Source organism: Lynx canadensis, chromosome C1, assembly GCF_007474595.2.
Source record: "Lynx canadensis isolate LIC74 chromosome C1, mLynCan4.pri.v2, whole genome shotgun sequence".
NCBI classification, from domain to species: Eukaryota; Metazoa; Chordata; class Mammalia; order Carnivora; family Felidae; genus Lynx; species Lynx canadensis.
In genome coordinates this window covers 13,796,246-13,817,434 of record NC_044310.1, presented here as the reverse complement: position 1 = coordinate 13,817,434, position 21,189 = coordinate 13,796,246, and the positions used below count along the sequence as shown (strand labels likewise).

General features: G+C 58.7%; 1 protein-coding gene across 5 annotated transcripts in view; it reads left to right on the top strand.

The window, feature by feature from the left end:
- Positions 1–16,690, top strand: part of CAPZB (capping actin protein of muscle Z-line subunit beta) — a 134,983-nt gene extending 118,293 nt beyond the window's left edge. For 2 of the 5 annotated variants that reach the window (XM_030326111.1, XM_030326113.1), the window contains exons 6-10: positions 280–396; positions 11,279–11,344; positions 12,091–12,167; positions 13,480–13,592; positions 16,339–16,402. In XM_030326111.1, the coding sequence (XP_030181971.1) occupies positions 280–396; positions 11,279–11,344; positions 12,091–12,167; positions 13,480–13,582 (363 nt within the window). In that variant the 3' untranslated portion in view covers positions 13,583–13,592; positions 16,339–16,402. Of the gene's footprint in view, positions 1–279; positions 397–11,278; positions 11,345–12,090; positions 12,168–13,479; positions 13,593–16,338 lie in introns of all 5 variants that reach the window. The other 3 variants (XM_032594202.1, XM_030326112.1, XM_030326114.2) reach the window with 2 other exon arrangements.
- Positions 16,691–21,189: the final 4,499 nt, after the last annotated feature.

Sequence of the window (21,189 nt, the reverse complement as noted above, 5' to 3'; positions counted from 1 at the left end):
GTGCTGGTGGCACATGGTGGTGGGAGGGACACGTTCGAATGTAGAATGGCCCTGAGTTCAGGGGCCCGAACACACTTTGCTGGATTCTTCATCTGGAAAGAACCAGAAGCCCGGAGAAGTTTAGTAAGCTTGCCAAAGACCACAGCGTTAGTGTGGCAGAGCTCACACTCCAGTTCAACTTTAGGACTCCTAAGCCCCTGAGTTCGGGCTCCAACTGAGTTCAGGCTCTCCTCAGCTCAGGGTCGCATCTAGGGTCCTGATGTCCATCTCGTCCTGCAGGAGAAATCCAGTGGTCGAACCGCCCATTACAAGCTGACCTCCACGGTGATGCTGTGGCTGCAGACCAACAAGTCGGGCTCTGGCACCATGAACCTCGGAGGCAGCCTAACCAGACAGGTAAGAGTTGCCGGTGCCCCGCAGGGAAGGCCTGGGGCAGCCTCTGTGCCCGCGGGGACCTCCCCACAGGCCTCTTGGTGATTCTGGAGATCAGGTCTTGGAAGGGTCTATCTTTTTGCCAGGGTATTTACATTGAAATGCTTCTGTGATGTTCAGGACAGACTCCTGATAACACTTCAGAATGGGAGAATGTCCCAGTTGTGACTCAGGTCCTGTGTGAGGACTCTTGGTGGCAAGTACAGCCTTAAGCCAAAATGAAAACGAGGCGTTTTGTGTGACTGAGAGATGTTCGGGCTTCGTTTGGTGTGACTGGGCCTAGGGCGTCAGGACTCCCGTGTCTCCGCATGGGAGCAGGCGGCCTCTGGCTTACATCTGGCGGCGGGCAGTCCGGGGGGAAAGAGCTTCCCTTTCACAATAGGTCTCCTCTAACCCCAGCAACGTCTCACTGGCCTCGGCCACCTGTGTCCATCGCAGTATCATTTCCCAAGGCGGGGGGAGTGGGGGGGGGGGCATGAAGCAGTCTGGCCAGACTTCGGGTTGGTGGTGGTATAGATGGAAAAAAGCGCGTCCGTTCCCTGCGGTAAAATCTGGCTGCTTTTCGCCATGGCGGGGAGGGATGGCTGTGGGCAGGCAGGAGACTCTGGCGGAGAGGTGCTTTGTGCAGAGAACTGACGGGCGTTATCTTGTACACGGAGTGACGGCAGAGACAGCGGGTTGGCGACAGGCTGCTGGGGACGGTAGCCTGTGCCTCCAAAAAGGAGAGAAAAGGCTGTCATAAAAGCTAAGAGGATCCAGGAGAGGACATGCCTACCTTAAGCATCTAAGCGGGTTTTGTGGCCGCCTCGTGCGGGTGCCCAGTAGTGACTGGTGACCAGCAGGCACTGGGGGGAGCCCGCTGTCTGCTGAGCTCTGGCCCCCACCCCACATGGCAGCGCTCCGAGGACAGACCTCGGTGATGCTCACCAGAATGCTTCAGTGCGGGTCCAGGCAGGGTGCTTTTTGCAACTCCAAACATGCCTTCCCCTCAGAAAGAAAAAATGAGGACGTATGGCCAAAGCAGTCAAAAAGCTGCCTTAGTCACAGGATCTTGACATTGGAAGAGTTGAGAGGTCACCTCCCAACCTGACAGGACACCTGCCGCCCTACTGGGCAGAACTAAGGAGCTTGCCCTCTCCTTTTACGTCGGCCTCCACTAAAAGTGGCATCCCAGGGGGCGCCTGGGTGGCTCAGTCGGTAAGCGTCCTTCTTCGGCTCAGGTCGTGACATCACAGTCCGTGAGTTCGAGCCCCGCGTCGGGCTCTGTGCTGACAGCTCGGAGCCTGGAGCCTGCTTCGGATCCTGTGTCTCCCTCTCTCTCTGCCCCTCCCCCTGCTCACACTCTGTCTCTCTCTGTCTCTCAAAAATAAATAAACTTTAAAAAAACAAACAAACACAAAGTGGCGTCCGAACAGGAGCTCTCCTCCAGTGCGCCCAGGATCGCTTCGGCTGGCACCTCACGAGTCCACAGGTGCCCCCCTACCCCTCTTCCTCCCACGAGCCACCGAGGGCCCGGGATTTCCCATCGTGCTCTTGTGCACTTGGCCTTCTTTCAGATGAGATTTTACACTTGGCCTCACTTTTTGGGTTTTACCCATTCTCTCGACACTCGACGTTCGATCCTGGTTTCAGTTGTCCAGGTGTTAGCCCTTCCTTCTGGTTTTGTTACTTGCACATGAACCACGATGACTGTGGCTTCCCTTTGAGCTCGGATCCAGACTCAGAACCCTCCAGTGTGGCTGCCAGAGACTCCCTCAGCGGAGGCATCATCTGATAATCATCTTTCGCACAGTCCTTTTTTTTTAGGGGGTGTCGTGGAGCCAGCCGTACATCCAGTGTGAGCCAGGGCTTCCTTTTTTTTTTTTTAAGTGTATTTTTATTTGAGAGAGAGAGAGCAAGTAGGGAAGGGACAGAGAGAAGGAGACAGAATTCCAAGCATGCTCTGCACTGCCAGCACAAGAGTCCGCCATGGGGCTCGAGCTCATGAACCGTGAGATCATGACCGGAGCCGAAGTCGAGAGTCGGATGCTTAAAGGGCTTCACCTTTTCAAAGCGAAGACCGTGGAGCGGTCTATGGCCCAACACCACCTGCCGCTTCCATCCGGCTCCGTGCCTCCGGGGGGGCCGAGGGGCTGCAGGCGTGGCCACGGCTTCTTCTCCTCGCCCTCACCGGGGCTCACCACATCTGTGTACCTCCGGCCACGAACAGCCGCTGGCTCGGGCCATCTCTGCAAGCTTCCTCGGCGGCCCGAGGGCGTCCGCCTTGCCGCCCACAGCCCACTCCCGGCCTCACGTCGGCAGCACCAAAGAGCTCGTTGGACACGCAGAGATCTTCGGCCCTACCCGGACCCGCCACGTTGGGATCTGCACTCAGAATTTTCCAGGGAATCCGCGTGCACATGGACACTCGACAGTTCTGTCGTGGGTGAGGGTGGTGCCCCACGTCGCCAGCGAGCAGCGCTCTGGACACTGGCAGGGCGTCCTGTAGTTCAACTTGCTCGGACCCTGTCCACCTGGAGATGGCGTTAGATCCCAGCAGTTAGGGGCCCAGGCCGTCCCCACAACAGGTATCTTCAGATGCCACTTGCAAGCCACCTGTGCTGGCTGACCAGCCACATGTCAGCAGTTTTCCATAAACCCCTCCTTGGGTTCAATTAATCTGCTGGAGTGGCTCCCAGAACTCAGGAAACCCATTTACTCGTTCGAGCACCGGTTTCCTACAGAGGATATTAGAGGATACAGATGGACGGCCGAATGAAGACAAAGCAGAGGGCGAGGTCTTAAACAAAGGGGCTTCTGTCTTCTGTCCTCGTGGAGCGTGAGCTTGGCGCCCGGCATGGCGGCACTTGGAAGCGTTCTGTTCCCCAACCTGGAAACTCTTTGAATCTCCCTCCTTCGCCCCTGCCGGGAAATCGGGGGGACCGAAAGATCCCCTGGCAACCAGCCCCCATTTTGAGGTGCTTTCCAGAATCTCCTCCTAACATAAGCCCATTTCACCTGTATGGCTCCCAAGTGATTTCAGACGCTGAGGACAGGAGACCAAAGACCATTACGACAAAAGACAGTCCCACTGTGGCTCAGGAAATTGCAAGGCTTTGGGGGCCACGAGCTGGGTGGGAACCGTGGAGGAAGACCGGTGTGTATGAGAATTCTATTTAGGTCACTGGAATGAAAGCGTCGATTTCTCACAGATCAAAATGTCGCATCTGCCACGTGCCTCTCACCCGCCTTCTGCTTAGGTGCCCTCAGCAGCCCGTGTCCCAGATGTCCCCTCCAGGTGTGTCTAGGTGACCTGGGAGCTGGAGGCTGGGAGTTGCTGCTTCCTGCAGAGCAGACTGGGCCGAACTGGCACTTCAGATGCCACTTGAAGCCTCTGCGTGTAGGACCGTCAGCCGCCCCACCTGGAAGAAAGGCCTTCACCGGGAGCTGGTGCAGTGCAGTGGGGTGTCTCTGTGTACAGGGCAGAGAAGGGGCGGGCGCCTGGGTGGCTCCGTCAAGTGTCCAACTCTTGATTTTGGCTCAGGTCGTGATTCACGGTTCCTGGGATCGAACCCCACGTGGGGCTCCGTGCTGAGTGTGGAGCCTGCTTAAGATTCTCTCTTTTCGCTCCCCCTCTGCTGCTCTCCCCCGCTTGCACGCACGCGCGTGCGCGCGCTCTCTCTCTCTCTCTCTCTCTCTCTCTCTCTCTCTCTCTCTCAATTAAAATTAAAAACAAGGGGCGCCTGGGTGGCGCAGTCGGCTAAGCGTCCGACTTCAGCCAGGTCATGATCTCGCGGTCCGTGAGTTCGAGCCCCGCGTCAGGCTCTGGGCTGATGGCTCAGAGCCTGGAGCCTGTTTCCGATTCTGTGTCTCCCTCTCTCTCTGCCCCTCCCCTGTTCATGCTCTGTCTCTCTCTGTCCCAAAAATAAAAATAAAAAACGTTGAAAAAAAAATTAAAAAAAAAAAAAATTAAAAACAAAAAACCATACTGAGATGTCTTAGGAAAAGGGCGGGGTCGAAGAGAAAGGGCAGACCCGGTAGCACCTGGGCTCCCTGGGCTCCCAGAAGTCCTTTGGCAGCAGTGTGGTGGTCTTGAGAACGCCCTCCGGAGGGAGCCCTCTTCCGTGCAGAGAACCTCGCCTCTGCCCCGGCCAGTAGTGCCCGAGGGTCCCTTTTGACAGCAAACGATTTTTTAATGTTTTTTTTTAATAATTTTTTTAATGTTAGTTTGTTTTTGAGAGAGAGAAACAGAGTGTGAGTGGGGGAGGGACACAGAGTCCAAAAGCAGCTCCAGGCTCTGAGCTGTCAGCACAGAGCCCGATGCGGGGCTCGACCTCACGGACCGTGAGATCATGACCTAAGCCGATCCAACTGAGTCATCCAGGCGCCCCGTAATGTTTTAACGTTAATAACTCCAATACTTTTAATAGCCGTATTTGATAGAAAAAATAGATTGCGGAAAAGATGAATTTAGTGACTCACGTAGGTTTGTGGGCTCTCGTGGGCTCAGCAGAAAAGTGCGTACATGCATTTGAAAGAGGGCAGGGCGGACGTTTTGTCAACATGCCTGGGATGCGTCCCAGGGCCTTAGACCAACCCCCCCACCCCATGCTAAGCCTCCGCTGACTCTGCCGAGTAAGAGGGGCCTGAAGCCGCCGGGGATCTTGGGGGGCCCCCGTCTCTGGCCCCTCGGCGGGGCTGTCCCCACTCATCTCAGACCCGAGGCCCGTCATTTTGCGTGCAAACAGGCCCTTGTCCTCCAGGAACCCTTGGCAGGGAGGGCAGCTGAGCCCGGACGGCCAGCTGTACCGCAGCCTGCCTCCCCCTCCCCCTCCCCCTGCCACCCGGGCGACGGTGGAAAATCCTAAATCCGTATCCGGAGACGGCTTCCTGCACCACTTACCGCTCCAAACTGTTTATAATTCCACTGGTTTACAGCGACCCGGACAAATATTTAATCCTCAGCCTTCCTGGTAGTTTCGGTCGGAGCCGCCAGCCCACGGCCAGGGCCTGGTTCCGGCTGGCCGCGAGCGGTGCCTGCTGCCAAGCCACACAGGCCTGACGAGTGGCTGTCCTCAGCCCACCAGGCCGGGGCCGTGGGCCCGTTTGTGTCGCCTTGTGCCCTCGGCCTTTAATGAGGAGATGCGTGCTTCTGTCATCCTAACGGCCGGTCGCATAACTCATCCGAGGTGCGTTAAAGCTGGGGCTGGTTTCCAAGGTAAGTAACTGAGAGGAGGGGCAGGGCCGCGGCCAGGGAGACAGGTCTCGGCTAATGATGCGTGGCTTCCGAGCAAACGGGAAATGAGGGCTGCGGGTTTAGCTGTGTGTCCCGGATGAACCTCGGGAAAACGTCCGGTTGCCTTGGATCGGGAACCAAGGGGTTCCAGGAAAGCTGGTGATAAAGAGTGGGTGACGCGTGGTGCTTTGGGGAGCTGCCCCCTAGATTCGATTGTAAGTGAGGTGGCGTTCCCCTCCCTGTTTAACCAACAGGAGGAGGAGACCGACGTTTGAACCGTTATGTAATGTCCTCGTGCTGATTTGTCTAGTAGGAGGCGGAGCCAGATTTGTCTGTCTAGAAAAAAAAAGAGGGCTACCTTGTACCACGCTGTACTTTCTGCTCTTCATCTGTCCTCTGGGCCCAGCAGCCAGGAGGTCAGTCGATGAGCTGGTGTCAGCCCCGAGGCTGGTAGAAACAAAGAAGAACAAGGCAGGAGGGGCGGGGCGTGGGTGACCCGTCATGACGTGAGCCATGGGGTCAGGGGAGGCTTCCTCATTTGAGCTCCTCTACCAAGCCATGCCCGCGGTGACCAGACGCAGGCTTTCCCTCTGGAAGCTAGGCCTCCCTGCGGCCACACACTCACCCCTGCCTCGTGTGTGTCTGGAAGGAAGGACCCGTGTCACCAGGCACCCACCCTACAAGCCATCCTGGCCAGTGGTCGGGAGCACTCCCCCACAGAGGCCCCCAGGGGTCCCTCCCCAGCTTTGGAGGCTTTGCCCCCAGTCCTCTTCTCTCTCAGTTCGGTGGCTGGGAGCGTAAGTGCAGGACTTGGAGAGCTTCCTTTTTTGTTTGTTTTTTTGATGTGTGTTTTTGATAGAGACAGAGCATGAGTTGGGGAGGGGCAGAGAGAGAGGGAGACAAGAATCCGAAGCAGGCTCCAGGCTCCGAGCTGTCAGCACAGAGCCCGATGCGGGGCTCGAACTCACAAACTGGGAGATCAGGACCTGAGCTGAAGTCAGCTGCTTGAACCGACTGAGCTGCCCGGGTGCCCCAGACATGGAGAGCTTTCTTTAAATCGTTGGTGAATTTAACAACGGCCGCCTTTCCCCCCTGCTCACAACACCTAGGCTGCAGAGGCGCTCCGGTGGGCTCAGACCAGGGGCGCGCTAGCCTGCGCTCCCTCGGCGCCCTCTCCCGTCACCTCCCCTTTGGCCCTTTCTTGCCTCCACCCTCCTGCCTAGCAAGGCCTCCTGGGGACACGGGCTGGAAGGTGGAACAGGTGGAACAAGCGTGGGGGCAAATCCAGGCGGCTGGGGGGCTGGGGAGGAAGGGTGCGCAGAGGTGCTTGTGGGAGCTCCTCACAGCCAAATCCTATGGTCCTTCCAGGGGAGGAGGGCGGAAGGTGCCCTCTGGCCGACTGCCACCTGGGCCCCAGGGGGAAGGCTGTAGAGCAAGTAAAAGACGTTGCAAGCCAAGTACCAACATGTTAGAAAGGAAGTTGCATTGAGAGGTCACTTCTCCTGTGTGACAGCTGGAGACGTGGGAAAGAGGCAAGACCATAAATCTCTGGAAGGAGATCCAAGGTTTCCGATCCGGGGTGGGCCCAGATGTTCGTTTGATAGTTTTTTCAGATTCTAAACATTTAGAAACGAAGGTGGAATGTTGTGTCGAGTGGGGGGATCAGGCGGGTCCTTTGCAAGCTGAGCTCTCTCCCCACTCGGATACAGGCGCCCTATGACTTGTCTTTAAGCCAGAAAACTCCAAGGCAGTCACCTGCCCTTGTGTCACGGCAGGGACATCCCCTTTGACTTGAGCTTGGCAGTTAGGCCAGGCGGTATGTTCCAGCAGGGGAACGAGGCCCGTGGCGTCTTCAGGAGGCAGGCGAGCACGGCCCGCAGCTCAGGGAGCACTTGCTTGCTTCTTTGCGCTCCGTGAGGTGGGCGGGATCAGCTTCTAGGGACAGTCAGGCAGGAGAGGAAGGGACCGGAGATCCGCAGGGGGCCCTGCGGGGGAGGGAGGTGGAGAGGGGCGGTGCTGGTCAGAATTTCCGAGCCCCGGATTGTGGTTTGTCTTCGATTTTTCTGGGAAAGAATGTGCGTGAAGTTGAGCCCACGGAGAGGTCTCATGGAAGGAAAACAAGCTTCAGGATTGTCCAGAGCTGGGTCAGTCCTACCCTGCTCCCTTACCAGCTGTGTGATCCAGACAGTGCACTCCCCTTCTCTGAGTCTCCACGTTCTCACCGTGGAGCTAATACCACCTGTTTGGAAAAGCTGTTGTAGAGGAAAAATAAAAAACCATTTGGACACATGGTCTGTGCTCAATAAATAATAGCCATTTCTGTTATTATTCAGAAATACCTTCTACCGCATACCCTATAAGCAGAGACTTTTCCGTCTTCTAGAATATATGCAGTTCCAGGCTCAGTTAAAATTTCCCTAAACTGGACACACCGAACCTTCCTTGAGAGGCTGTCTGACCACGTCTTCTGGCTTGACGGCGTGTTAAGTCCCGGCCTCCAGCCCAGCTCTTACCCAGAGCACAGCTCAGTCAGCAGGAGGACGTCTCTGGCTTCTGCCTGAGAGCCCGGACCGGAGGAGTCCCGGGAGTGGAGCTGCCGTTCTGCCAGGCCCTGTCCTGGGCACGTAGTGGGCCCAGGTAGAGGCCTGGAAACGGAGGTATGGGCAGGCCAAGGCCCTCACCCCTTGGGCTCCAGAGCGGGACACGGAGCGGGGCTGGCTCCCTTCAGGGTCCCACCCTCCAGGCTGCGCCTGTTGGAAAATGCCACATGGCCACGGGAGAGACTGGACTTGCGGAAGACGGCCTGCTCTCCACGTACTTACCGTGTCCTTCCCGTCTCCAGGCCACAGCGGAGGAGAGGAGCTTGATGGGGACAAGCCGGCTGGGCTCTGACTTCAGACTTGGTTGGATCCACTTTGTGGAACATCTGTGCGGCCACAGCACATAAAAATGTTTTCCTCTGGCAGCCGCTTTTATAAGGATGTAATAATATATGCGTTGCAAAAATCATTCTATTTTTGGTGGGTCAGCGTTTCCAGCAAGCTGACCCTGACCAGGTGTGGAGGGAGTCAGCAGGGGTGTGGGCAGGGGGGCTGTGGAAACACGTCTGTGTGCGCCGGGGCCCCTTGCCCGCACCCCCAGCCCATGTCTTCCTTCCCTTCTCCGGTCCCTGGTCCCTGCCAGGCTTTTCCTCGGGCTCGGATCCCCGCCACAAGCTTAGGGACCCCCTGTGTCCTCCTGGGGAGTCAGTCTGCTCCTAGAGAAGACCAGGCCTCCTCACTCTCCCCCTACCCTCACCCCAGACCTTTTGTACCTTTGGGCGACTGGTGTTTTCCTGCCCTTCTGTTCCCTTGAAGGTTGATCGGAAGCAGAGATGATACCCAAGAGGTTGGGTTGCTGATGTGCTTGTACTTAACCCTGGCGGCCCAAAGCCCTCTGCCGACAGTCCCAGCCTTACTTTGGGCTGTTGGCGCTCATTTAAGACGGGGCCCTCAGTGAGCTCAGCCTCGTCACTTCCCCGAGGTTGCCAGGAATTTAGCTCCTGCGCGGAGCTGGGGAAGGCGGCGAGAGACCGTGCTTTGTGGGAGGACAAAGGGTGTTCAGGAAACTTGACGTGGTGGGGAGTGGCTATCACTTCCGAGTTCAGGAGCGCTCTCACTTCTGTTTGGTGGGGGCCCTTGAGATCTCTGAGGCTCGAGGCTCCTCAGGGTCGCCAGTGCCAGGGGCAGGCCAGATACCCCATTCTTGCCCGTTTCTTGGGGTCAGGGTGTCGAGACCTTGCAAGCACCGGACCTCCAGCTTTGCCCACGGGTTTCTTAAAACCCAGCACCCTAAACTGAGTCCTGCCCTGCAGACGTGGCCGGGCCGGGCAGCCCGGAGGGAGAGGGGCCGACACCGCGCAGCTGGGCTGCCCCTGACCAGGCACCGGTAACGGTTCATCTCTGTAGCTGAAGTTGCGTGGAAGCTCTTGTGGCAGCCACATCACGTTGTCCTCAAGCTTGAAATCCTCTCGAAACCACGCGTCTCTTCGCAGGACTTGGTTCCCGTTCTGTACTTGGTGAGGTTCACGTTGGAGCGGGAGAATGTGGTTTGCACTCACCCCAGCCAGCCGAGACCTGCCGTGACCCGGGCGGATGCCTTGACATCTTTGAGCTTCCGCTTCCTTGGGTTGCAAACAGAGGTCTCTTACAGGGACTGAGCGGAGTAGATGACCCTGCACTTGGCAGCTTGTCGTGTCCCCGTACCAGCCCACGCCCCTGGCTTCTGATCATTTGGACCCTCGATGCTGTCACCAGGGCTGGTGTGGATCAGTGTTGAATCTCCAACTCAAATCTTCCTTTTTGGTGAAAGTAGGGTCAGTCTCCGCCCTCCTCCGGTGTTCTGGAATCTGTGCTGTGACTTTTCAGGGATGGCTGGTCCACAGAATCGGACCTGTCTGACCCTGGAAGCCTGATCATCTAAAGTGACTTGGGTCCCTCCTACCATCTGCTCGCTTCATCTGGCTCCTAACTGGGTCTCTTCTACCGTTTCTGGCATGAAAACCATTCTCTCTGATAAGAAAGTCAAAATAGGTGTGGGAAGCAGCAGAGACCTTTGACCTCTGAGCACACTGCCGCCCTGCCCTCCCCAGGCATCCGCCCTGCTCTCCTGCCTCTGAAGCCCATTCACCTTCCCACTCCCCCTGGGCTTTCTCGTCTGAATTCATTCTGAGCTCTGGCTGTCTTGGTACTCCTGTGCTTACCTTTTCATCCTGTGTGGGGAGGACCTGTTTCACCCCACAGTGAGCAGGGCTGCTAGGAGTCTCCACTCCGTAACTCACCACCGTCCTAGGCACCCTGTGAGGTGTAGACAGGGAAGGCTCTCCTTAAGGAATCCACGGTCTTGGGAGGGAGCTCTGCCTTGCACAGACAGAGGGGTAGGGGGTCCACACCTCGTGCATAAATGTGCAGGTCAGGAATCGTCTGTCATCCCCTCCCCTGCCTTCTTTTACTACTTTCAGTAAAACTTTGTCAGGACTTTAGTAGTTAGGATTATTGGACCAGAACTGACCCCGCCCAAGACCCGACTGCTGGGTCCCACCTCCTCCAAAACCCTACTTGGTTGCTGTCTAGGAATCTGGGTTCAGATCCTCTTGCTCAAACTGCCCCCGGCCACATGGCCAGCCCCGCAGGCTGTGCACTAAGAAGTGTCTGGGCCACGACCTGACACTACCTGTGTCACCTTGGGCGAGGCTCCTCAGTCCCCGGTCTCCGGGCTGCTGGCCCCTCCCTCCGAAGTTGCTGTCACAGGGCAGTGGAGGCTCTTGTGCAGTGTGAGGGGACCCACAGCCTGAGCCAGTGTCTGGCCAGGGCCATCCCCTCTGCCCTCCCTGCTGCGGCCTGGGGGCTGGGAGGGGGGGTGCTCCGGAACGGGGCCTCTGGGCCTCTGCTGGCTGAGCTGTTGATGACCCAAAGCCCAAGTCCCCGGTGCTTGGGCTCCGTGCTGGAAAAGTGGCCTTGTACCACCTGCAGCTGACTCTACAGCTACCGGTGGGAGCGACGGGCTGTGCGCAAAGCACAGGGCTGGCCTGTGCTGTCGGCGGAGGCTGCCGTGCGCGGCTCTGACGTGGAGGGACGTTCTTCTCTCTTGCAGATGGAGAAGGATGAGACCGTGAGCGACTGCTCCCCACACATAGCCAATATCGGGCGCCTGGTAGAGGTGAGTGGGGCTCTGGGCTCTGGGTCGCGCCCCAGCGCCAGACATCCTGCCCCCAGGGGTGTGTGCGGGCCTGCGGGCCTCCTCCCCGGTGCGCAGCGCCTTAGCGGCCAGCAGCGTGTTTCTGTTTTGGCCCTTTTGCCCTGGGCTCGTGTGTTCCGAGCCTCCTGATGGGAATGCACGCAGGGCTCAGCTCCCGGGGCACCCCCTCTGTGCCCCCCAGCGCGTGCTCCCAGGAGGCTGCGCAGGAAGGCCTCGGTCCTGCTCCCCCGGCCCGCTGGGTGCCAGGAGAGACCTGAGCTCAGAGAGGAAGTGTCCCTACAAGGTCACAGGCTCAGGAGGAACTTCAGGAGGCTCTCCGGCCGCAGCTGCTTCTGCCTTCCCTTCCCCACGCTCTTTGGAGGAAAGGGTGCTCTCCGGCTTCACACAGTTGTTCCTGAAGTTGGTGGGGGGCCTGAGAGGTGGTGATGTGGTTTAGACTTGCTCCTGTCGTGGTCAGCGGTGGCTGCCAGTCCCTGAGTATTGGCTTCCTGGTGTCTGAAGCCTGGGAAGGGCTCAGAGCACAAATGATAGGCGGGGTCTTGGCCCCGAGGGGGCGTGGGGGTGGCTGGCTCACTGGGCTTTGGTGCGGTCTCACGCCTCCCCCCTGTGGCCACTGCGGGGACTGCAGGGGTGAGCCGGTGGAACCGGGAGGGTGTGGGCCTCAGGACTCCTGTTTGCCATCCTGTCTGACTGACCTCCCTTCCCAGGACATGGAAAATAAAATCAGAAGTACGCTGAATGAGATCTACTTTGGGAAAACAAAGGACATCGTCAATGGGCTGAGGTAATGTACCCCCAAAACATAAGCTTTGGAACCAAAAGACGAGGATTTGAATCCTAGGTGTGCTGCATAACACTTCTCTGTCACTGGGCCTCAGTTTCCTCATTTGTAACACCTGCTGAAGTACCCACGTCACGGGATCGTTAGTGCAGATTTTGAAAGGTCAGACCCCTCACGCACAGTTTGTATTCTCAGTAGACGCCGGTTCCTTCCCTGCTGTTTTTGTTGTCTTGGGACTTTCACCTGGACAGGCGTTGGTGCCCTCGTCCCTGAAGTCCCCTCCTCTCGGTCCCCCGCCTCATCAGTTCCATCTCAGGAATCTGCCCGGACCTCACAACATGCGAGGGAGTGCAGCCCATTGGGCTCTGGGTCCCCCAGCTACTCCAGCGTCCTCCAGGGCTCTGCTGGCTACGGCCATGGTCCTGAGCTGCCCCTCCCCACCACCTTCTGTCCTTGGTTCTGCAGCCTGGGCCCAAATGAAGGCTGGGAGGGACTCTCTGGGTCTCCAGAGGCCATGGGGGGACAGAGCAGGAGGCCAGAGGCCCACTGGGGGGCAGGTGGGGCGGCTGTGGAATGAGCACTGGCCTTGAAATCAGAAAGCTGAGAGCCCATATAAGTGCTGTCCACCCGAGCTGTGTGACCTTTGGCCGGTGGCTCCTCTACTTGGCCCTCGTCCCGTCAGGGAGGCAGGCCTGCCGCAGGGGTCAGATGAGATGGAGCGTGCCTGGCCACCGTGTGAGTCCCGGGTCTGGTGCCCTGCCCTCAGCCTCCAGCCCTCTGATCCCCCGCTCCATGTGTGAGTCTCTCCTTTGGGGCCAAATCCAAGGCAGGAAGCCACTCCAGGGGCCACGCTGACTTGTGAATTCACCCAGGAGACAGATTTCTAGTCTCCTCCTCCAACAGTTTAAAGTAGCGAGGCGCCCCCTCCGGGTCTCCATCTTCCCGATCTCCCACCCACCTCTGGGGAACACGATCTGGCCCCCGGTGGGTCGTACTCCCCGACTCCGGCAACACTGCTGTCCTCTGGTCACCCCGGGGCCAGAGCGTCATCCTCAGCAAACACTCCCCGCCCGGCCTGGCCAGCGGCAGGAGAACAAGGAGAGGGACCCAGAGAGCCTGCGGGCGGGTGGTCGAGACCGCCCCCAGCATCGAGCTCTGCGGCCACCCCTTCGGGCCGGAGCGCGGGGGCCGTGACGACACTGCCCAGTCTTCGACCTCGCGGGTCCCTGCGTGCCCGGCGCGCGCCCGCCCCGGCGCTCCCAGGTGTGTGCCGCCCTCGCCTCCCGCCGCGCTCATCTGTGACCACTCTCTGTAGATCTGTTGACGTAATCCCCGACCACCCCAAGTTTCAGCAGCTGCAGAGGGAGCTTTCCCAAGTGCTGACCCAGCGCCAGATCCACATCCAGCCTGATAACTAAGCCGACGCAGGTACCCTGCCTGAGAGGCGTGCGCACCCTCCCCACTAAACAGGACTCACCAGCCCGCCACCCCCCCCCCCCCCGGACCAGCTGTCGCTGCGTGCGGTCCTTTAAACACCACTAACCCCCGTGTCGGCTCACGGCTGTGAGCGGCCACGTTAACGTGTAGACTCGGCCCTACGTAACACGGACCCGTATCACGCGTGTGCTGTGTGTGTCTCGCACGCCGGGCAGGGCTGGGTGTGGGGCAGAGAGGGGGTTTGGCCCTGGAAGAAGCCCCCGTCTGGGGATTAACTCTGCCTCTCCAGCGGAAGCCGCTTGTCTGCACCGCTCTCGTGGGCCACAGGGCGGGGGTCTGTGCACTGCCTTCCGCTCGGCCACTCAGGGCGGCCCGAGTCCGCTGCGTGTGCTGTTATGTGCGGCCGGGGCCTCGGGCTTTCCCGCCAAGCGTCGCAGAGGCCAAGTGAGCCTCCTCAGTGGGAAAGTGACTGTTCGGGGCCGTGAGTTGAGAGGGCTGTGTCGCCCCAAACCTGAGGATAGAGCCCGGAGTGGGGGCCGAAACTTCCCTGGCCAGGCTTGGTGCGCCCCCAGACCGGTGGCCGCTGGAGCTGCTTGGGCCAGTAACCTTCTGCCCCTAACGAGCTGCGGCCTTCCTCTTAAACGCCTTGTGCTGACGGCAAGGACATGGCCTTGCTTGTGGACCATAACCGAGAACCAGAGCTTGAGCCTGTAGCAGATACAGGTGTAGGGAAGCAGTCGGTGTCCCGGGAGAGGAGGGAAACGTTTAACATGAGGCCCGTGGGGCAGGGCCGCAGGGCCCAGGGACTGGCCACCGGGAACCCGAGCCAGCAGAGGTTCGGCGGGATGGCCGGGCCGGGCCGTTTGTGTAACCAGGCGGCGCTGCTGGTCGGTCTGGGCTCCGTGCCACCTTCAGGCCTCACGCTGGGACCGTCCCGCTCCCATCCCGAGAGAGCCTCCTTTGTACGGTGGGCCACCGTTGTGCGGTTTTCTTGGCAGCCCCTAGAATCTGCCAGATCCCTGTCCGTGGTCAGTCCCGTGGCCACCCGCTGGAGGCTTTCCGGCATGGGAACCCTCTGCAGCAGTGGGCAGCCTGGCGCTCTGTCCGTCCCACGTCCCGCTGTCCGTGCCGAGTTAGCACTTGCTCCGGGCATGAGTTTGACGTTGCTTGGCACTGACCCTCCCAAGCTGTGTTCCCGTGTCCTGCTCCTCATAGCCTCCGGCCATTCCGCGCCCAGTGTCTTGTCTCTGACCTGACTCTCACTCTGGTTCTAACTCGGGGACTCTCTGCTTCGTTGGGGGGTGGGGGTGAGGCCTGGTGCGCTCAGCCCGTCCTTCCCAGAAGAGCCAGCACCCTCGCAGGCGGAGGAGCCGTGTGAGCCGCCGCCACTTCCTGCCGGGAGCTTTTCCAGAAGCACGTGGCGGACTGACTGAGAATTGGAGCCAAGGCCACCACGGCTGGTGTCTGACCCTTCCTTGGGCCACCGCAGAGCCAGGACAGTCCAGGGCAAACGTTTGTTTAGAGACGCTCAGCCAGACGTGTCGGCATTTCGTGAGAGCGTTTTATTGTCTTCCGTGTCACCCGTGTACCATTTGGAGGCCGCGTCCCACGATTTTTCGGGGCTTCGGTAGCCAGAACTCAACTGGGGATGCTCTCGTTTCTCCTGGGTCCTGCTTCATTTTACTTTTGGAATCTGGGGATTTTTTGACTCCTCCTTCCCATCCTCTCTCACGGCTGATGCACACGGAGCTTGAGACGCCCGTGGGCGTGGCATCCACCGCCTTCCTGCCGGGCAGCCGTCACTCCTTTCTTTCCACTGCTCTGAAACGGTTGGAAAGTTTACACATAGTTTAAGAAGTCCTTGGCCGGTCGACACGTTGAGTCTGTTTGACAGAGTGACCGTTCAGGCCGTTGGCAGGGGGCGTTTCCCTGAGCCTCGGTTTCCTCTTCTGTGCTTGGGAACCCCGGTGGGACTCCTCCGGGATGCCAGGAGAGGGAAGTGAGAGGTGTGTGGGAAGCACTTCGTAAACCATACAGCCTCTGCGAGGGTTAGTGGCTGTTCGCTTTGGCGAATGAGGAGTGTTCACGCCGGCGCGTGGGGCACTCATGTCAGCATGTGTCCACAGATCAGGATTTGCCAGCAGGGACCCGGGGCCTCTTAGCTCAGTCCCGTCCTGCCTCCTGACGTCCAGGCCGAGGGATTTTCTCGGCCACGCTCACCGCTGACGGCTGAGAGCACCTGCCCTTCCGGCGCCACCCTGGACGTGAACCCGATCTGCTCAGATGGCCAGGGGTTTTAAACGTTCGCTGAGTGGGGTTCCTCTGCACCCTCACTTGGGGGGTGGGCAGCGGGCTGCCTCTGCTCGGCAAGGGTGCAGTGAGGGGGAAGCTTGATAGCGGGGTCCCTGCGACCCAGAGTCTGTGCCCCGCCCCCCGCCCCGGCTGAGTCCGCAGCTGGTCAGAAGCACAGAGGGTCTTTGCTGCCTTGTGCTTGGAAGCCCAGAAACCACCTTCTGGTTCAGGCCGACCTCGGGCCCTGAAGTGGATTGGGGTTCTGGTGGCTCCGGCCGGGCCCCCCAGCCTGGCGCAGAGGTGGGCGCCCGTCCAGGCGGGCCGCACGCTTCCCCTGCAAAGGAAGCCCGCCTGGCAAAGGGCCGAGGGCTCAGGCCTCGGGCGCCGTGCTCGAGGCGGCCCCCTGCCCGTCACTCGGGCTGATCAACTCTCTCCCCTCCGGCAGGTCTGTGCAGACTTTCGCAGACAAATCAAAGCAAGAAGCTCTTAAGAACGACCTGGTGGAGGCCTTGAAGAGAAAGCAGCAGTGTTAAAGCCCTGCTCCACGCTAACTGGACACGCCATGCGCTCGTTAGACCCCTTTCTTAGAAAACTCGTCTTCTGCTCCCCTCCCTCGCCCCTCGCCTCCCCCCCCAGGTCACGGAACAACGGCATCACCATCTCTCCCTGAGAATAAAGCCCAGTAAACACCCTCCTGTCTCTGAGGCCTCCTTCCCACCACGTTTTGCCATCAAAACTCTCCGTATTTCCACAGAGACCGTGTGTTTTTTGTTTGCCCCGGCCCCCCGTCTGCCTCCTTCCCCCCATTTATAGGCATAAAATACAGTCTGTCTGCCTCCCCTTCCCTCCCACCTTTTTGTTACATCGGTGTAAAAAATGTAAAACAAAAAAATTTTATGAACTAACTGTGGTGTGTGAAAGAGAGAAGAAAAACTGGAAATCTGAGTCCACGTGTGTTTGGGAGTTGCTTGGGGTTGGGGCTTGGGGGGACAGGGGACAGCTCTGGGAGAAAGCGGGTGGCCCTCGGCGATGTCCTGCACAGACTGGCCCCTGTCCCACGAGACCACGTGGCGGGGGTGCGGGGGTGGGGCCTGCTGACGGGCTGCTCTGGCCAGGTGCTTTTCTGTCAATTTTTATGGAATGCAAAAGGAGTTTTTGTTTTATTTTGTTTTTTTGTAAAGCTTAAAAAAAAAATCTACATCTTATACTTGAGCTTCCATACTTAAAAAAAAAAAAAAAAAGAACAAAAAAAATGAATAAAAAGAAACTGGGACGCAGTCAGCACTGGCCTCGTGTTCTTTCTCGCCGGCCTCGCTTTCCAAGCGCGTGCGGCCTTGGCCGTGAGGGCTGGCCCCCACCGGGGTGGCGAGTCGGACAGAAGACGGGCTGGAGCCGCGCGGTGGGCGAGAAGGGGGGGGTCCTTGCGGAGCCCGGAGCCCCACCCGCCCCGGAAGAGGGGGGCCCCCACCTTGCCATTCTGTCACTCTGGGTGTGGCCTCCCTGCGCTGTCCCCTCTGCTCCTCCCCCTTTCATCTCCGCAAATACCCACCGTAAGCGGGACGTTTCACAACCCTTCCGGACGGACCCTGCTGTCCCGGCTGACACCAGGCGGCCACGTGGCCAGTCAGCAGGGCCCACACCCTGGCTCCCGGGTGAAGCCCACACCTGTTCAGTGGCCCCAGGGACGGGCGGTGGCCTCGAGACAGTGAGAGCTCAGATGGGCAAGCAGGGCTGTCTCCGGGGTCCCTTCACGCCCTTGCTGTGACCTTGACAAGTCAGTCTCTCGCGGCCCTCGCTGGGGTCCTCCTGGGTCCCCAGATTCCAAGACTCCGAACCGTCTCCTTCGTTCTCGTCACGGACTAAGCAGCCACTGTGTGGACCCCTCTGCCGCCACGGGAGAAGCAGGCAGTGTGGACTGGGCCTCGGCACCTCTTCTCTTTGGTGCCATCCCCTCCGTGCAGCCTGGGTGCCCTGCAGTCACGGGGGGCCGCCACCCCCACCTGCACGACCCATGCCGAGCCAGGTAAGAAGTTCTCCCTTGAGAGACTCTGATAGCAAAGAGTCAGGACGGCGTCATCCCCACTGGGAAGGGGTCCTGTCCCTGAGGCTCTGGAGCCGGCTTGGCCTCGCTCTTTGGAGATGCCACCGGCTCACCTTTCCCTTCCCTCCTGTGAGCTCCCCGCAGCCTGCCTCCAGCGTCTCGTGTTGCGCGCTTAGCGCTTAGCCAGCGGGCCTCTGCTCCCGGAACCCGGCAGACCCCGAGGAGGCTGGAGGAAATGCCCCCCGGGGGAGGGCACTGCCACTGAACCCCCACCACGGGCCCGAGGGGCCACCGTCTACTCCCGCTTAACGGTAAGCAGGGGGCCGGGACGCGCGCCCCGCCTGCCGGCCCCTCCTGCCCATTTTGGAGGATCTTTTTCTCCTGTTCTCTCAGTGATGAAGCCTCTAAAGAAAAATCTGCAAAATTTTTAATTTTTTTTTTTTAAGTTTTTCCTTTTTTTTTTTTTTTAAGTCTATTTATTTTGAGTGAGAGCGCACGCACGAGCGAGCAGGGGGGCGGACTCAACGGGACTCGAGCTCACGAAGCGTGAAATCATGACCTGAGCCGAAATCAAGAATTCGATGCTTACCCCACTGAGCCACCCAGGTGCCCTGTGGCTTTCGACTTTAAAAGCTCAACTAATGCTTCCTAGAATGAATAGACTGTCATACACGTATAGGTCTTTGACCGGCCTAGTGAATGCAATCGTTCAGTTCCTGGTGAATATTAGGCATTTGGGTTACCTTGTAATGGTTATAAATGAGGAGAAATGTTGCAAGATGTAATGTATTCATTCTCATACCCATAACTTCCCAAATTTAGTAATAGCTAATTTGGTCTTTTTTCAAGCAGTTTTATTGAGATAGAACTCATACACCATACACTTCCCCCATTTCGAGTGTACAAATTCAGTACTGTGACTGGCGGTTACGTGCCTGTCTCCACCAGACTGAGGGCTTCTTGAGGGACAGTGTTTAAGGCATTCACTTCACTCATTCATGGAAACATTTACTGAGCACCTACTGTGGAAGGGGGATACGATGGTGGGATACACAGTCTGCCCACACTGTGTTGGGGGTGGGCAAGTGTTTTTGGTTTTTTTTAATGTTTGTTTATTTTTTTTTTCAACTTTTTTTTTTTTTTTTTGGGGACAGAGAGAGACAGAGCATGAACGGGGGAGGGGCAGAGAGAGAGGGAGACACAGAATCGGAAACAGGCTCCAGGCTCTGAGCCATCAGCCCAGAGCCCGACGCGGGGCTCGAACTCACGGACCGCGAGATCGTGACCTGGCTGAAGTCGGACGCTTAACCGACTGCGCCACCCAGGCGCCCCAATGTTTGTTTATTTTTGATAAGAGAGAGCATGAGCGGGGGAGGGGCAGAGCGGGAGGGAGACCCAGAATCTGAAGCAGGCTCCAGGCTCCGAGCTGTCAGCATGGGCTCGAACTCACGAACTGCAAGATCATGACCTGAGCCGAAGTCGGACGCTTAACCGACTGAGCCACCCGGGCGCCCTGGGAAGTGATTAATAAAAATAACCTTTATGGAGCACTTACATGTGCTGGGCACAGAGATCCCAGTGGGTGACTGTGTCCTCAGGGCTGTCACACGGTTGGGGGGCTGAGTTTTCGGGTGCACTGAGTTAACCCACAGCAGAAGGCAATCAATCCCCACTTCCTTTAACCTCATCAGGTATAGCGCATGCGTATGGAACAGTTAAGCCTCAGCACCTGGCTGGCTGTGCAGGGGTGAGCTGTGCGTTCCTCCCCTTTCTCAGCTTTGGGGACTGAGGGCCATACCTAAGCTATGGCTTAAAACATCCCAGGTTTGTGGCGCCTGGGTGCCAACTCTTGATCTCAGCTCTGGTCTTAATCTCGGGGTCATGAGTTCAAGCCCCGAGTAGGGCTCCACACTGGACGTGAAGCCTACTTTAAAAAAAAAAAAGAAAAATCCCAGTTTCCCTAAATGACCAAGGGGAACCCCGGGCTGGGAAGACCTGGGGCCTCATGCTGAGGACAGGCATGCTGGGCCCTTCCTTCTGCCTTGTTGGAGATTGCCACCTGCCTGCTAGGCAGCTTCCTGCCCCCCAGGATTTGGGGGGACACCGAGGCCAGGCACTGTGGCAAGGCATTTGCATACACGGCATCTCCTTCAATAGTTAAAATATGAACCGCCCAGGCCGGGCTCTTTGGGGGTGACCGGCCCAGCCTCCTGCCCCCGTGAGTGTCCAGATGGAGAATCCCTCCCAGACAAGGACAACTGATGTGTGGGATGCCGCTTTCTTGGCCGAGCCTGGGCCCGAAACCTAAAGGCAGAACTCGGCTGAATCAGGCGGGAGGAAGGGTCCAAAGTGGGAGAGCTCACCCCTTCAGGCCACACCTAGAGGTGAGGGCCCCACCACCCCCTGCCTGCAACAAGGTACAGAGGTGTGTGCCCAGTGGAGAAGTCCACCTGAGCACCGCCCCCCGGGACCCCACCCACCTGCACGCACGGCTGCCAGCGTGGCGGAACTAATGGGTCCATCAGACTGGCCCTTGTGCTTTCCGGGAGGAGCCTGGGGAGGCCCTGGGCATCGGAGAAGCTCGTCATTTACCCACCAGGCGCTTACACATGCCAGGCGCTGGGGCATGAGCCTACAAGCCCATCTCTCATAACCACCACAGCTACGTCCTCCATCAGACAGGGCAGGGCACTCCCCCGGGCACATCCATCAGGCCGGGGCTTCCTGAAGAGGAAGCAACCATGGCTCGGAGCAGACTGGGCAGTGCTGGAAAGCAAGAGCTAGCACCCCAAAGACTCGGTGCTTCCCACGAGGAAGAGATTACGTCACCCGCACCACACAAGGGCTTGGAGGCAGGGCTGTGAGGTTTCATCTCTTAGCCCCCCAGCTCTAACTCAGGCCCACACTTGGGACTCATACTGCCATTCCGAATGCGCCCCCGGTAACTGGCACCAAGGTCAGGACCCCGGGTGGAGCCAGGTGCTGGCTGGCAAAGGGCACCTGAACCAGGCCCAGGCCAGAGGCAGCTGGGGCCTGGGGCCCCTTTGGCTGGGACAAGGCCAGAGGCTCGAAGTGGGAAGGGAGCCTAAGCCCAGCAAGGCTGGGCTGCTCCTGAGAGCGAGGGAAAGCTGGACTGCACACAGCCCAACACTCTGGACCCCTGTCCGGGGAGGGGACTCGGAGGGCCCCAACCCCCACCAGGTGTGGGATGGCCCTTGCAGCAGAGGGACATGATGTGGTTCAAAAAGCTGCTCG